We start from the raw sequence: 17,716 nt of genomic DNA on the forward strand, positions 1-17,716 counted from the left end.
TCGAGCACACACACACACACACACACACACACACACACAGTATGTATCCAGCTCGAGTATTTGATTGTTCTTGTGTGTTTGTCGAGATTCCTGAAAGGAAAAAAAAGAAAAATCAGAAGTGGAAGTTATTCGTTTTTGTTCCACGGCGAAATTAATCTGAAAGTTTTAAAAGAACTTTTAGTCCCACAGCCCACGTACGCACATCACTTCCTGTTACTGGCTCGTTCTTGTGTAAAAACTTGACTCGTAGGTGCAGCATGTGGCAACGGTTGGAGGTCGGTCGAAGCGACGGCGCTCTTGTGTTCGTCTGTTGGTGTCACACCCCCACGCCTTCTTTAACAGTGTTGTTTCTTTTTCATTGAAGTCCTTTTTGGTTAACTTAAATGTTCTTCAGAACGGTCACCTCAAAATGTTGTAAACGTTTATCTCTTATCATAAATAATGTATTTATTGTATAGTTCTCGTCTTTACATCGTTGTCTCATGACTGATTATTGGCTGGTTTTGTTACTCTTGAAAGACAAAAAGACATTTTGGTTCCACATGGAAGTTTAAACTATCTGCTTTGCCTCATCACCTGCTAATCTGCTTTTTAAAAAAATAATAATTTTCATAGTAAATACCTCTTTATTTTCTCAACACAGTAAGGGGAACTGAGCTATACGTGCCATACGATAATAATCAAATCGAAAAACCACTTCCTGGGGTTATTGGGCCTTTCCAAGGCGTCAACATTTTTAGGAGATGACTGAAAACGAGTTTTAGGAGCAGACTTGCTTCAAGAACGTAGGCGTAAATTTACACAATATACTCCTGTGTTTGTTTTTTCTTTCCTTTGGAGGGAAAATGTCTGACATTCTTTTTGCCTTTTAAAAAAACACAAACAAAACAAAACAAAAAAAATCTGAAATCCTGGTTTGTTATTCGTTGCAGATCCCGTTTCAGAATCAGGACAGCTGCTCTATTTTTTTTTATTTCCTTTTCATACTTTCCTAAACGTTTTGTCTCTAAAGTGATTATTCCAGAGAAATGTTTATGACATTTTTTATGACCATCTTGTCACCAGTTGTTGGCCTGATTAGTTCAAGTTGGCAGGTAACCAAACCATCACATTCTGGTTCTACTGTTTGACTTGCACATGAGAGGACCCGGGTCTGACCACCATCACTCTGTTCTTGATTACATTCGGGGCTGCCGGCGGGGTTTTTTTTTTTTTTTTTTTTTTTTGTCTCTTGAAAGACTGGCCTTCATTTATTTCAGAGTGGTCCGCCACGTTCAGGCCTCCTAGTATGGGAAATATCTGCCCTGCTAAAGTGTCCTTAAAACAAGAGACACTGAAATCAGCTGATTTGTAGCTGACCGTGACCTTTGACCTCCCTGTAGAAGGAGGCCAGTTCCGGTTTGTAATGGGATAAAGATGAAATCTAAAAAAAAAAAAAGAGGGAGCGTAGTCAGGTCATCAGAGAGCCACTCCAGAAGTTCTGATTCACAGTGACAAATATGACGAACAGATGTGTCACTTAATACTTAAAACCACATGTCGATTCATTAAAAAAATTGAAATATTAAAACCAATTGTTGAAAAAGAATTTCACAAAAACAGGGAGAAAGTGCTGTGTCAGGACATGGTTTTCTGTCTTAATTCATTTCAGGCTGGTTTCACAGACACTGATATATTTTCCTGGCAGACGAGGTGAATATATCGAGAACTACAGCTCCAGGATTTATTTCACCCCTGTGTTTGTAAAATCTAGATATCAGGATATTTAAGACTTCCGTGTCCACTCACAGGAAGCTTACATCCTTTTTTTTTAACCTTTATCTTATTGTTTACAAGATGCACGTTGACGGGAAACACTCGATCAACTTATAAATAATTCCAGTTAACTGCGAAAGTGAGCGTTAAAAAATAAATAAAATACCACCTCCTCCGACCTGGTGTCTGTGAAACCACCCAGCTCAGTATTGCACAGGTAGGACAAGTTAAATAATGTTAAACCGTTCACACCCCCTGTACTAGAATCCACGAGGATGTTCTTCTGAAAAAACAAAGAAAGTGAAAAGACAAAGAAGTGTCTGCTCCTGAAGTCACAAACCCGTTCTTTACTAAGTTATGTGGTGGGGTTTTTAACCTTTTTCCTTTCTTTTTGTTTCTTATTTGTAACTATAGCTCTCTGTATTCCCATGTGGACCAATCTCATGAGTCAAAACATGGTATGTGTGATCTTTTATTGTGCAATAAAAGATGACTTTCAACTTTCTTTTGCCCTTTGGTGACTGTTTTATGAAGCATGTGGAGATTTCCGTCTGTGATTTCTTCATTTTGTCTCGATTTTCAGATTTTTTTGACACCGGTGACCCTGAAGTGGTCTCCGACAGCCTGTTTGTTTCTCTGTCTGCGTCCTGTGATGCTGAAAAAGAGAAAAGGATCCGTGAAAACTGTCCAATAAAAATGTGCTATTTCATATCTCGTGATGACGAGGGAAGTGCAGCAGGAATCCACTCAAACGCAACTTCAGGTCAAGTCTTATTAACGCTGCATGTGCTCATTGTGCAGAATGACCAAGAAGTAACCTCCATGGCTGCTAAATGTAAACGATGCCAAAGTGGCAAAAACTGCAGTTCCTCAAACGTCCACTTGAGGCTGGCTCCAGAAGTGAGTCAGTCTCCATAAGTCCCCATGTTCAAATGTCCAACTTCACAGCAGAAATAAACATGTTTACAGCCTGGTACAAAAAACAGTTTTGGTCTCTGTAGCTAATTTCCCCGTTCATGACAACTGTACTGAGGGTGAATTTATATACAACTCACCTGTTCACATTATATTAAGGCTTAAAGTTATGCAGGATTAAGAGCGTGGCTGCTATGATTTACAGGTGGCTTGTCTGAGCAACCAGGCGTCATTCAGCCCGCCTCAGGTCCACCGATGATCTACATATTTACCGAATTTTAGATTAGCGGGGAGGTGGAGAGGCTGAACTACCCACATGGCAGCGATGCTGTTTTCCTGAAATGATCTGTCAGTGTTGAGTGCAGAACAAACCCTGAGGAGTTGACTCACTTCAAATAAGATGAGATGGATCTCACATCAGGGAAAATTCACGTATCACAGCAGAAATAAACATGTTTACAGCCTGGTACAAAAAACAGTTTTGGTCTCTGTAGCTAATTTCCCCGTTCATGACAACTGTACTGAGGGTGAATTTATATACAACTCACCTGTTCACATTATATTAAGGCTTAAAGTTATGCAGGATTAAGAGCGTGGACACTTTGATTTACAGGTGGCTTGTCTGAGCAACCAGGCGTCATTCAGCCCCCCTCAGACCCGCCGATGATCCATGTATTTACTGAATTTTAGATTAGCCGGGAGGTGGAGAGGCTGAACTACCCACATGTTTTCCTGAGATGATCTGTCAGTGCTGAGTGCAGAACAAACCCTGAGGAGTTGACTCACTTCAAATAAGATGAGTGCAGAACAAACCCTGAGGAGTTGACTCACTTCAAATAAGATGAGATGGACTTAAATGATCTCACATCAGGGAAAATTCACGTATCACAGCAGAAATTACTCATAAATAAGATACATAGATGGTGCTGTGCTGGTGTTAGAGTCTGACAGCTGCTGGAAGGAAGGACCTGAACATGAGTAGAATCATCAGATCACTGAGAAAGTACAGGATAAAAACAATACCACAATCTTAGTCACATATATAAAATGTAATGTTAATAGTTATAGTCTGGAGTCAGTAAAAAATGTGCAAATGAAACTTTGGGACGAGACTGCAGCATCAAAATATACATTTATTGAAACTTACATTCATGTTGTGGAATAAAAAAAAATCCCATTTAGTCGTAGAAAGATCCAGACGACGGAGGAAAGCCAATGAACAGACAGATCAGCTGAGAAAAGAAGGAATACCCACGCGTTCAGTCACGCTCCACTCGTGCAATATCAGACAGGACAGGCGGATGCAAAGGTCGCGACTTAACGAATAAAACGTTTCATGGTTTCGGTCGTGACTTTAGCGTGCAGCTCGTTTAAACTGAAAAACTTCAAATGGGATTTAAGCTTCATGGGAATTCCTTCTTTTTTCCGACAAACACAATAGGCAATATTTGTCTGTATTTACATTTTTTTTAATTCAGAAAACAAACAGCCATCCAGTAAAATATACTTTTAATGAGATGATTGAAAAAATATATTTTAAAGCGGGAAATCAGCTTTTCTTGTGGTTGTGTTATTTTACAGTGACCTCACCGGAAACAGCCGGTAACATACCAGCAGAATGTTTAGAGTCGAAGCCTTTCGTAATCTCTGATCTAATATTTTTGAATTATGTAAATGTGTAACTCATCCAACAGTTATCTGCAATCATCTTTAAGAGTCTGACTGAAGAGTTTAAGCTTTATCTGATGTTGCAGGACTGTCACATTTAGTCAATTAAAGGTTCCCCGTGGAGTTCTGGACTACAATGAATGCAATGGAGCAACAGTTTTATTAGCAGGTCCCCGTTTCCCCGTCCATAGACACGTGGAGCACAATCCCACAGTCGTTTCAAGAAGACGGCAAGCTAAGAAAGACAATACAGATCTCAAACTTTCAAGATAATTTGTCTTTGTGGGCTTTAAAGAAACAAAAGACATGTTTCCATTAATGCATTTTGAAGTATGACATTAGAAAAGTTTGATGGAAGCAACAGTTTTTGCCTTTTTCTGAAAGTTTTAATGATCCTAATGAACGATGGAAAGACTTTTTTCAAACATAACACATCCATGAGCTGCACACAGACCTGATGTCGCCTTCCTCACATCGATACATAAAACAAACACACACAAATGTCACATTTACATCCTGTTTACTGCTTCTCTTTTTCACTGGCTGAGGTCCGACTGGCGATCCTTTAACTACGCCATCGCGATGCGTCTTCTTCTGGGTTTCTCACCTGCTGCTTATCTCGTGAACCAACCCTTAATATTCACACAGTGGGGATCTGTTACACATGTAGATAGAAACTCCACAGGGCAACTTTAATTTCTGGGAATATTCATTGGATTTGTTGGCGTCTCTTGTCTGTCTGTATTTCTTTGTTGGATATAAATGTTTTACTTGTGTCTTAACTTTCGTGAACCGGATCCAGTTTCTGACTTTTAGTCTTATTTAAAATTATATTCAAATGTTCGCTGTTGACAAAGACCAGATAACTCCACATGAAACTGGATTCATCCAGTTTCCTTTTGTTGCGACATACCTCGGGTTAGGAACTTTGACTCATGGGTCACAACACAAGAATTTCTTAGTCACATACGTAATTGTTCATTCTGAGTTTCCAGTAAACAAGGTTCTGTTGAGTGGCAGTGTGTTTTAATAAAGTTACTGATTGTACGGGCTGATTGGAAACATAATAAACAATGATTGGGTCTCTGATGTCAAAGCTCCCGCTGATGTCAGCTGACTGATATTCCAACATGCGTCAGGTGTCGTGGTGCCGCCTCATCCTCAGGCGTCCCCGTGCTCTCCGGCGGCGTCTGTTGTCGAGTTCGGCGTGTTGCCAGCGTTGTTGTTGGCGAGCAGCCGTAGTCGTTTTCTCTCCTTCTTCCTTCCGAGTCCTCCATTTTTATTATTTCTTCTTTCTGACATAAAAGGAAAGTGAATTTCCACGTGAGACACTGGATCTGTCAATGGATTCGCTGATTTGAAACTTCTTAATTTAGTTGAAATGTGAAAGTTTTTGTATGTCTAAACATTGCAATATTACATAAAAGATCAACCCAATAAATATAGTCACTGACAATTTGTTATTTCTGACTCAGACATCTTTAAAAATCTTTTAAAATCTAATTTACATTCATGACGACCCGTAAATCACGTCATCAAGCTTCTTCATTGACTTTAGCTCGTAAGAAATAGAAACTTTAATAATGCTGCAGCTGTTGTTCATATTTTCAGAAGAGGATCAAACTGTTTTGGGACGTTTATGTGGAAACGGTGACTAATGTCGAGTTGCACAATTTACAAGTTGGAAAGTCGTAATTACATTAAAAGCAGAAAAACATGAAAACGCAACAACACACACTGCAAGCTTCAGGCCTCCGGGTGTTTCCCATAGCAGTTGTTGACAGCAATCTAGCAAACTGCATTACCCATGATTCAAATAATTTTCTTTTCTTAAATCAGGGGCGACTGGACTTGATTTTAGATCCATGAAGACATTTCACCTTTCGTCCAAGAGGCTTCTTCACTTCTGACTGGAGAATTCAGCCTCGGTGGGATCGTTAACCAGACAACGGAAATATCAGGCGTTCCAGTGACACTAATGAAGGTTCCTGTTCAGCCTTTTGGATGAGAGGTGAAACGTCTTCATGGATCTACAACCAAGTCTGTTTGCCCCAGATTGAACTCTCCATAAAGGAAGACGGACGATAGAGAACCTTCATGATTCAACGTACGTGCAGACTGTACAAAGAACCGCTGATCCCTGGAGATTCCTCATATAAGAGCTGCTGCCACGGCAGAAATCAAATAAATACAACTAAGACCTCAAAACCAGAACGACAAAACGTATGTTAAGTGATCCGAGTATGCTACACAAGATGAGAGTTCATCTCACGCACTAGAATCCCATAAAAACGTCGCCGTGCTCCTTCAGAGACAAGCTTTCTATCGCCCCTGACTAAATGACATATTTCATAGACAGTTCATATTATATTCAATACATAAAAACAGAACTGCTGTCAAACTGTACCAATTAGGGGCGGTCGGTAGCGTAGTGGGTTAAGCGGCCGCCCCGTGTGTGGAGGCTATAGTCCTTCAGCTGTACTATCAATAAAAGGCCAAAAAAAAAAAAAAACTGTACCAATTAACCCGAACAGTGACCGAAATGACTCCAGGACGAGCGATTTTGGATGAATTCTGAGCAGATTATTTCCCGGGACGAGCGATTTTGGATGAATTCTGAGCAGATTATTTCCCGGTTATGGTTTTTCGTTACAGACATACAGGAACTTTTTACACGATTCTGTCCATATCGTGTGTTTTTTAAATTTTCAACAGTCATCCTGTCATATGGAGGCTGTTTGCCTCGTCCCTCCCCGTGTTTTTCCTTTACCCTTGTGTTTCTGTCTTGTCTGCGTGTGTGTATATATGTGTGTGTGTGTGTGTGCGTGTGTGTGTCGCTGGGCGTGGCCTCCACTTTCCCTCTCACCTGCCTGATTGCCTCACCGCCTGTTCCTCATTCCCAATCAACCCTGGGCGGTATAAGAGCGGCGGCTCTTCCTCTCAGACTCTGGCTGTGTTGATAGAAACGCTTCGGGCTGGTTCCGTGTTTGTTTGTGACTCTCTGTGACTAATTGGGATCTCCATCTGTTTCAAGGAAAGCCTCCCTCTGCCATCCTCCTGCCACGTCCGTCTCTGTTAGTTCACTGCTGCGTCCTTGGCTTCGTGCCCCAGCAGCCTTGCATCACCCCCAGACACCCCCGCCACTGCATCACCTACTCGCTGTCCCTGGTGTTTGCAATAAACTTTGCATGTTGAGTCCACAATCATTCATCTTAACACATACATATTCTTTTTTTGACACTCTTTGAGCTCTGTGGTGGTTTCAATGCAGGACAGAAAGTTCATATCTTAATTAAGGCTCTAAACTTTAAACATTTGATTAAATATGACCCTTATAAATCAACCCTGTGACCGGCCCATAAAGATTTGGCAACCCCCAGATCAGGAACGAGAGGTTGGAGAACCAGAGGCTACCAGACTTCCAGCTGGTCTGCACCTTAAAAGACTGCATGTTTGCCTTAATAAAAAAAAAGACTGCCAAACCAAATCAGCCAAAGTCAGTTCCTCTGACTTCCCTTCATCACTTATCCACGTTTCATCAAAAGATTGTGGAAAAGTGGCTGAATACTTATTTCACGCATGTGTGGATGCGGTTCAGGTGTTTTGAAAGTCTTAGATTCTGATCCAGGATAATTACTGTGAAGAATTATGAGGATACTGCTGATCAATGCTCAGTGCAGAAGTCCAGATCTGACAGTGTCAGTGAAATATTCTCCATGATGTATCGCTGCTTTTGGAGCAGAATCTTTTCAGCCACAAGTATGCAGAAAGAGAGACGAGCTTTTAGAGCGTCTTCCACGGAGATCTGATATGTTCCATGCTGTGAACACAGAGATACATCAGATTTTTGTCATTTTAAAAGCCCGAGGACTTCAGATCAAAACTTTTTAGTGGGTTTGAACTCACTAAATAAATGTGATGATATTGAACAATACATCACTACATATCAGATTGAAACTCATCCCCTTTATCTGCTGTCTCATGCTATTAAAGCAGCAGTTTATAGATAGAAAATGTGGTTTTGATGTTCAGCGACGGAGACGAGAGCTTCAGTATGTTTTGGCTCTGGTTTAAAAGTGGAATAATTTCCTATAATATACAGCGCTGAGATTGATTTAGAGGTTGGTTGGACATCAGAGAGTGAAAACAAATGCGGGCAGGAACGAAAGAAGAAAAGCAGCCAGTAAAACTCACTAACTCTTAATAAGAGTCCAGAAAAATAGTTTTGACCAACGCTGCAGTTGTGTTGTCCATAAATTCCACTGCAGGCCTCAGGTGGAACACAAACTGAACAATCCAGCTCCAATGATCTTAGAGCAGTACTCAGCTTTGTGTCGAAGGACCTGCATTAGTATCTCGTGGTGTAGTTTTTACTAATTGCAACCCCCTCCGCTCTCCCTCCTGTTCCAAGCATGAAGGAGAAACTATGGTGGCTGCAAAACACATGAAACATGATGAAAGACAGCCTGTCTCATAAAAGCTTCATTCTAATGTAACAAAAACACAACTGTTCATATTTTCAGGTGATTAAACACCAATGAAACGGAGTTATGTTACATTTACACAGCCTCCAAAATTTTCCACACGGGACCTTTTTTAACCTCCAGTCCACATCAGTTAGTCTGGCCCTCAATGGGAAGACTGACTGACTGTCTTATGATATTTATGTAAAAAAATATATGCATACAAACCCAGTGTAACACCACTAAGCAAATTAATCACAAAATAGTTACTAGTGAAGGAAAACACTGAATAATATAAAAGACTAGTAGATCAAATGTTAAGTTTCTTTCTCTAAAATATCCATATTCATTTTTAAGTGTGTAACAGGCAGCCAAACACACACACACAGTAGTGTCCAAAGTCTAAAATAAGTCGTCACTGCCTTCTCTGATCATGCAAAGCTCCCGATGATGGTTAAAAGAAATCAACATTGACTCGACTGTGTCAAACAGAGAGATTATAACAACATGAGAAAGTGCAACTATCCATCCTGACCAGGCATGTTCAGGTGGTGCGTTAGTCCTGAACTCCACCTGTCACTCTACATCAGCATGCACCAGCTTAGCCTCTAACTGGTTTTAACAGACAACATCACATCACTCCGATCCTTCTGAAGCACGTCTGGATCTGGGTCTGATTCTGGCTCCGAGCTACATAGCAGAGATGTTAACCTCATAGATCCTCAGCCGGGTCCTTCTGGCTGTTCCAAAGTCGAGGCTTAAATCTAAAGGTGACTTTGCTTTTACTCTCAGGGCCCCACGTCTTTGGAACGACCTGCCTGAGGAGAAAAGACTCTGAGTCAGTGACTCTTAAATCACTTCTTTTATCTGTGTTGCCTTCCTCATCATCTTCATCGTCCCTCTTATGTTTTTGTCTCCTTTTTATTTTCATTTTGTCTTGCTGTTGTGTGCTGCATAAGTAAAATTATTACCACAGTCTGAAAAATGTCTCGTTGGACTGAAAGCTCATTTGTCCAGCGTATAATTTGGAGCAATGGGCTCTTATTTTAGGGATAACAGGCTGTCATCCAATCAGTCCCACCAGGATGTCGCGGGCCTTTTTTGAGATAGTTGCGGCCTAAAATGCCTGATGTTGCATGAGGTTTTCAAAAAAATTGCGGTGAATGTTGCGGTGCTTTTTACATTTTTGTTGCGGGAGAAAGTGAAAGTTGCGATAAGTTGCAATTCGACAGTCGTGCCAGGGGCGAGGGGGCCCGTCCCCGTGGGCGAGCCCAGAGAGGGCACAGCGAGCACTAAGTCCACGGCCCCGGGAAGCAGCGAGGTCCAGGCAGGCAGGTGCGAGCCACCTTCGGCCCCGAGCCTTTCCAAGCCGACCCAGAGCCGGTTGCGGTGCACCGCCGCAGAGGAAATGCGCCCAGCGAGGGCCAGCCAACGCTGGGGAGAAATCCCACGAGGGGATCCTCCAGCACCGTGCAGCTGTCCCTGATCTGCCAAGTTGAATCCCCCGGGCAGACTGCGTGGAAGTTGCGGAAAAATCGCGGTGATTGGTTAAAATTGCAACACCGCCCTGAATTCACGGGGATTCACTGAAGTTGCGTTTAAGTTGCAAATCGCAACATCGTGAATTCCTGGAGGGTCCGGCAATGGTCCATCTTTCTGTCTATTGAGGTTCTGGAATAATTCGGAAATCGGAACAATAGCATGGCAGCACTCTGACCACCTGCCTAACATGATGTGCTGTGTCATCATAACATAACAGTGTTCTGTTGTAGCATGCCGGATACGGAGGTTACACAGGTCTTGGACTCCTGTACACTCTCTGCAACAAACAGCACTAAAACAAAACAGGTGAGGGCACGGCGTTCGTCAGAGTTAAAGCAGGCAAAGATGAACAATTATTTAGAACAGGAATCCAAATTGTTCCAATATATTTGCAGCATGGCTCTTCACGTTTCCCACCAACCTTTTGTTACTTCATTTTCAACTTCACTGAACCCAGCAGGAAACAACCCCTGCTGGGTTCAGCGCTGGGAAAACCACGACTGATTCAGAAAGAATTGTTTTCTTTCTCTTGTTTTTTTCCCCTTTCTCTCTCGTTCTATCCAAAACATGTGGCCGAACGCTGTGCACAAAAGCTCAGAGATACAGAAAATACAGATGGTGCCTTGACTGTGTCGTGCATCCATCAGTCTGAACTACTGGCTGCTCGTGGGCAGCTCTGTGGTAGAGTGGCAGTGCTGAAACTACCCTGCTCAGAGGCACATCACTTGCAGTTTTGGGGGGCACAACCCACAAACCAACACAAGTATCTGTCAACAAAAAAAAAAAAAAAAAACTTGATTCGAATCCAGCCGCTCTCATGACATCGTCGCCGCTGGTGCAGCAGCGAAAGTTTAATTCCACGCTGGAGGTCGGTCGCAGCTTCTCACACGTCCACTGATGTTTTGTTGTTTATCTCTCGCGTCAGAAGCCGAACTGATGAGAAGAGTTGGGCTCCGTGTGTTTACACCAGATTTCCCCCCCTTCAGTCACAGGAAGGCTGCGATGCCACGCCGTCATGCCCCGCTGTCATCTGCCCTTCATTAGTAATGAGAGTTCAGAGATTGGGTTGTCTCCTCTCCTCATCCTCCTCCTTAAATCTCTTCCTCTCCTTTTCCAGCTTTGTCTCGGTGAACTCCTTCTATCCTCTTCTGCTCTGTCATACCCTCGTTGCTGTAATCTGTACTTCATTAGTGATGCTGTCACAATGGCTTTGACTTTGGACCCTGCGCTGATGATTGGGAATTAAGACAGGCTGTCCTGAAATGCCTCTCCACGTTCTGTACATTTGCCTTTAGTGTACACGTTTACTGTAACAAATGAGCAGGACATAAGTAACTTTATCAGTTTTTCAGCGCGCATCCATCCACGCCTTGAAGTTTTCTACGGGGTGTGAGGTATTCGAGGGCATAGCAGGTGGCTCAGGATTAAAGTTTTACTTTCACGTCATTGGAGGAGATTATTATTGTAGTTTTTAGGATGTCTAAGGAAGAATAAGAGCTTCTAACAAGCTTTTGAATCGATAGATGAGTAGCGACATAACGGCACTTCAGTCTGAACATCCGGCCACCTTCACTACTGTAACTCCCGTTGGTTTTAGTTTCCCTACTGGTCTAATACTCAGGCCACATCACCCCCGTGCTGGCCTCTCCGCACTGATTTACTGTATGTTTTTGTGGCTCTTCGGGGGCTCGCTGCTCAGACCTTTGAACCCTTTTCAGCGCTCTTTGGCTGTCTGGATTGTAAAGCCTCTTGTGCTGCCTCCTCCCTGACATGAGGTTTACTCTGCTGTTGATTCGAAGCACATTTCTCCTTCTTACGCCTTGAATCCACCGGGCACTGTTCTATGATGTTGCATGCATCTATGACGTGGTTTTGTTCTGGTCTCTATAGCTTCATACCCACTGTGACCATTTTTTGTCTGTTTTTACTATTGGGCTTCTGCAAGGGGTGTTTTATTTTGAAAACTGACCAGACATCATGTCTGACTTCCTGCCGGCTTGATGTTTTAATACACTGAAACAGTGCTACTTCTTGAGATAAATGTTTTACCACAGTAGCAAACACTATGAATGTAGTCCTCTCTGATGGATGCATCTTAAATCCTGATTTAGTTTACACCCAAATGCACATTGACCAAACATGTGAGTCAAGGCAAACCTGCTGCTAACCACAGCTGGCACACAAACGGAGACGGCGATCCAGATGAGCTGTAGGTTGGTATGTCATGAGAGCGAACCGTCCCTCGGACCATCTTAACCGAATCAAGCGCCACGTTAGAAAACTGCCGTGCTCATCACATAACATCCTGACCACAAGCAGACTAAACACACTCACACACACACATACGCACACGTATATACCCTCATCATGTTTGTACACGCAGAAATACAAATGTTGTCCTTGTGGCTATCCTATTGAATTCCATTTATTCTCTAAAAACCCTGAATATACGACCACATCACAAACGCTTCATTCGTTACGCTCATTTTGTCCTGATGGTAAACTTTCCTGTTAAACAATGAAAACAGACATCATGTGTTTCCACGTATGCACTGTTAGACTCTGGCATGTTTCCGACTGTACAAACACTTCAGCTTTAAGACCAAGGTAGTCTGACTGTACAGGAAGGTTGTTGACTCACTGACTTGTCCTTTTTGTCCCACTTTTTTTCTGATTGACCAACTTCTGGAAGCCTACGGAGAGACGGCACCCAGTGTTTGTGAGCGCCACAGTTTGCTCGACGCGGCACATGAAAGCAACACTAACTCAGCTTGGAAAACAGTGATAGGGATCACTGATTTTAATGAATTTAATGTTTATTAGACCACAAATGAGACAATAATTAAGTTGGAAAAACGATAAACGCCACTGGAGCGAAGTGTTCCTGGGAGCCGAGATCTTTGGACCACCAGCAGCGCCGGTTCTCCGAGCTCTCAGTCACTAACTGAATATGTTCTCATTGGATTTTGATAATTTCACAGTGTTTATGTGGGACCAAGACGATATCTCTCTCTTTTCACGATATGAAATCCAGTATTGGTTTGGCTCATGCGTATAAGAGACAACGAAAAGCTGGAGGATTCTTAAAAAATGCTCGGATTATCCTCCTGCTCGCTCGACACTCGGGACCACGTTGTGGTGGAAACAAAGTCCTGTACATGGGCAGAGACGCCTGACTGAAGACTCATTTCCTGTATCTGTGTCACGTGGGCATGGCTATGTTTTCTCACGTTGTTCGTGTTGTGAAATATGTTTGGGTTTTTTCTTTCGCTGGCCAACATTTCCTCGTGTTTCAAGCTTGAACGCCTGATTTCTTTTCAAAACTGTCTCCATATTTCTCACCGAGAATGTTTTTTGGAAACGCTCCTCTTAACCCCCTAGATGGAGATATTTCATGACTAAAAGATAACAATGCAACGTTTGAGCTGTATCTCCACTTGTTTTACGTCTCATCAACTCCTCTGTGAAAGATCACACAGGAGGAGAGAGTTCAGGCCTGGGTGGTCCAGCCTACAGACACGGAGACCAGAAAAGAGCTGGTGTGGGGCATGTTGTTGAAATGATATAAAACTGATTGAAATATGTGATTTATACATACATATGAAAGGTTAACGCACAATATTTGACATATTTAAATGTGACTTTGCTTGTTTTGCATATTGTAAATATGTCAATATTAAAATTAAGCACAGGGTTCTCGGGATCAATCATCTGGACAGTAGAGTTTTGTAATTTTGTAAACTATTATATGATAAACTACTAGATATTGAAGTCAGATGTCAATAAATATTGAATTATCAACTATATGCAGCCATATAGTCCTATAACATACCCAAATCATTGATGTTTTACAAAGGACACATGGGAATTATGTCAGACAAGAGAAATCTGTACTAAGTACATGTTCTGACCTATTTCTATATAGAAAATGGTTCTATCTTGTATGACGTATAAATGCTAAATGCCCTTTTCAACCCTAAAGTGCTTCACACTTTGCTTCTCATTGATCCAGTAAACACACACTTGCACGCCAATGAAGGTGAAGCTGCCCCAACCTTTTGAACCACAGCTGTCCCAAATATGCCACAAATAAGGTCACATGCCGACACTAATGCTGTAATGTGTTGTGCAAATGTTTAATAACTCAGACGTTGTGTCATGCTTTATGTCAATAAGCAAGTGCAGTAGGAGCAGGTCTCTGTAATTACTATAAGTGGTAGTCTCGACTTTATGAGCAAGTCTTAATGAGGTCTTTGCTTCAACTCTCAGACATGAAATATCAGATAAGAGATGTGTTGTGTGGAATAATTCCCCCCGGGCATGAAAACGCCTGCGAGTTGTAAAATAAGCGGAACGTCAGGGCATCTTTGAAACATTCAGAACTTCAAAACAGTGAATACAAACGCCGCCTGTGGAGCTCAATCTGTGGATTCTTGATGGGCCGATAAAAGTACTCTGAATTGGACTGAATCCAGTCAAATTGAATCAGTCACACTAACACGAAACCTCAGGAAAATGTCTGGAATCCACCTAGAAACATACTTTTCTCATCTCACTTGCCCACAAGTTTGAGCGGAGTCTCCGAAAGGAAGAAAAATCTCATCACTATCTTTCACTTACTTGAAAGTGAGAAAAAAAAGATGTGTGTGTGTGTAGCAAGCTCCTCGTTCTCTAATGAATACCTGTTGTCCGGGGTTTAAGTTGCCCCGAGGCTACGTCTGCACCAGGATCTGCGATATACGTTAACTTAATGCATATGATAGTCGGGGAAAATGTACTTTAGCTCGCTGTCTGTATTGTGTTACACTGTAAGCTCTACCCAGATCCACGTGTAGCCGGATGAGAAGGCCGCTGAGCTCTGCACTGTAACTGCTGGGTTGGTTCTTTGCAACCTAATCCAGTCCATTATATTAAAACACCCTCAACAAATATGACTGCATGAGATATGGAGCTGTAACTGACAGAACTCCACACAGTGCAAGTACATTTGGAAAACTGGGATATAAACTTCTATTCTGCTCAAACACTCACATGAAATGGACAAATGTTTGTTACCTTCAGAAAGAGAGAGGTAAATATGCACTGACGCTTAACCCTGTAGAGTCTCAGAGCACCTGTTCTATATTTCACTATAGTGCCCAGGAGCGCCGTTCAATCATTCCCAGTGCATCAAAACGTGGAAATTAGAGTCCTGAGCTTTGTATTGTAGATAGTTTGAGTTGCTGCAATAACTGGAACTGGAAAGATACATCATTACACTGATGGTTTCCACTGTAAAAATGTCTCTGCACCATCAGTAAACAGTCGGACTTACCCGGCACTCACTGCCAGAGACGGCTCTGTTTAAAAAAACTATAAATACTGTATATGGTGTCAAAATAAAGAGTTATATATTTTTGGAAAAAACAACTTGTGATTGTTGATTTCTTCTTGTTTTTGAAATAGAGCTGTTTGTCCGAGTAGGAAAAATGCTGATTTGAGGTACGTTCTTAGTGAACTGCAGCAACATTCAAGAACTCTACTGGAGGGTTAAATGTCACAGTAACACGACAGGCAGAGAAAATAATTCATTAAGATTCGAACAGCATGAACATTTGCTACCTTAGAATGAGCCTGTCATACCTACAGACGCCACGGGTAATCTTCGACACAGTCTGCGATGTTTCTAAGATGACCAGAACAGACAAACATTGGCTCTAGTTTCGAAGTTTCTCCCGTACGATAGAAAGGTACAGGTGAGGCAAAGGGGTTGCAATCAGCAACTACGGGAAGCCTGAAAGATATTTGCACAAATACAAAAATGATGTGCCCATTATTTTTGTCTCATTATGTAAATGCAAGATATACTCATTTGTTTTTAGGTTGAATATATTGAAGCATTTCATGACTCATTTTGTGAAATGAGTTTCCTCTGTCTGGAATGTAAAGTCGGTTCCTCAAAGATTTGACAGATCTGTGCTGAAAAGTAAAGTGAGAGTCAAGAAGCATTAGAGTGCTTTGGAACATCAGTATAATACTTTAAAGTACCTCTGCCTGCCTGTTGCATTAGCTCACTTCAGTGCTGAGACGTTTTGCGGACCAACTGTTGAATATTTAGCTCCACAGGTTTGAATTCAGTGAGGGATAAATTAGACCATGATAGTTCCCTCGCTGCCAGAAAGCATCCACTGCACATCTGTTCTCAGTGGTGGTTAGAGAAAAAAGAAAACCTGGCCTTGGGAATCTGAGCTAGACTGGCCCATCACCACAGACCCACAGATAACTGTCCTGATCCTGCCATGTCTCCTACAGTACAGACGCATTAGTATGATTAAAGATGCAACAAATTCGTATTGAGCTTAAAGTTCTGATATATACAAACATCCCATTTAATATAAGATATATCTTAATTGTTGCCATCAGTTCTGGTTTCTTCTGTTGATGAATATTTGAATATCAAATTTTGAAAAAAAAAAAAAGAGGATGGAGATAAGGATTCAACACGTCAACATTTGTTCCATTAAACATATTTCCAGTTAAGCTATTCGCTTTAAATTTAGACCAGACATCAGTATTAACTCAATAAAACTACACAGATAAAGAAATCGTAACATTCCAAAACCATAAAAAATATTTCATTCACTTTTTTCCTCTCATTCCACTTTATTGCGCACAACCATTTTTTTTATGGAGTGGAATGTTATGACCTCTTTATCAGTGTATTTTTATTGAGTTAATACAAATGTCTGGTCTACATTTCATGTGAATAGCTGCTCTGGGAAATATGTGAATACAGTCGTCCCTCGCTATAACGCGGTTCACTTTTCGCGGACTCGCTGTTTCGAGGATTTTTTTGTGTGTAATTTTGCATGCTTTTTTTTACAGCGTACTGTGCAGTATGAACGCGCATTGTGTTCTGCGTCCTAAATTGGCTAAGGGAGAACCGCACATGTGTTCTGTGTCCTGATTAACTAAGGGAGTACTGTACAAAATGCCTGTAAAAAGGCCTCACGGCCTTAAAACATGTATAATAATTGTAAAACTTACTTCGCGGATTTCGTTTATTGCGGGTTATTTTTAGAACGTATCCCCCGCAATAAACGAGGGACCACTGTACTTATTTCTGTGTACAATGAAATGCAATTTGTTGTCCCTTAATATGCCACATAAGAAGTCCGTAGTTTGGGGGTACGGCAGTGGATACTTCTGTATCGCTTGCCAGACAGAACAGGGTGAACATTTAGCAGTAGGTTGTTCTTTGTGCACCACTGTGCAAGATTGATTTACTCCTGATATGAATTATCATTGTTATTTTGTCGTGAGGGTGATATAATCCACAAACTTCCCAACCGAGTTGTCTACAGCCAATAGTGGTGTACAGCCAATAGTGGGCT

General features: G+C 41.7%; 1 protein-coding gene across 1 annotated transcript in view; it reads right to left on the bottom strand.

The window, feature by feature from the left end:
• Positions 1 to 4,957: 4,957 nt before the first annotated feature.
• rspo4 (R-spondin 4) overlaps positions 4,958 to 17,716 on the bottom strand; it is a 35,680-nt gene continuing 22,921 nt past the window's right edge. Inside the window, exon 5 of the mRNA XM_027278906.1 lies at positions 4,958 to 5,633. Within this exon, the coding sequence (XP_027134707.1) occupies positions 5,500 to 5,633 (134 nt within the window). The 3' untranslated portion in view covers positions 4,958 to 5,499. The remainder of the gene's footprint in view (positions 5,634 to 17,716) is intronic.

The sequence above is a fragment of the Larimichthys crocea genome, chromosome VI (genome assembly GCF_000972845.2).
Source record: "Larimichthys crocea isolate SSNF chromosome VI, L_crocea_2.0, whole genome shotgun sequence".
In the NCBI taxonomy this organism is placed as follows: Eukaryota; Metazoa; Chordata; class Actinopteri; family Sciaenidae; genus Larimichthys; species Larimichthys crocea.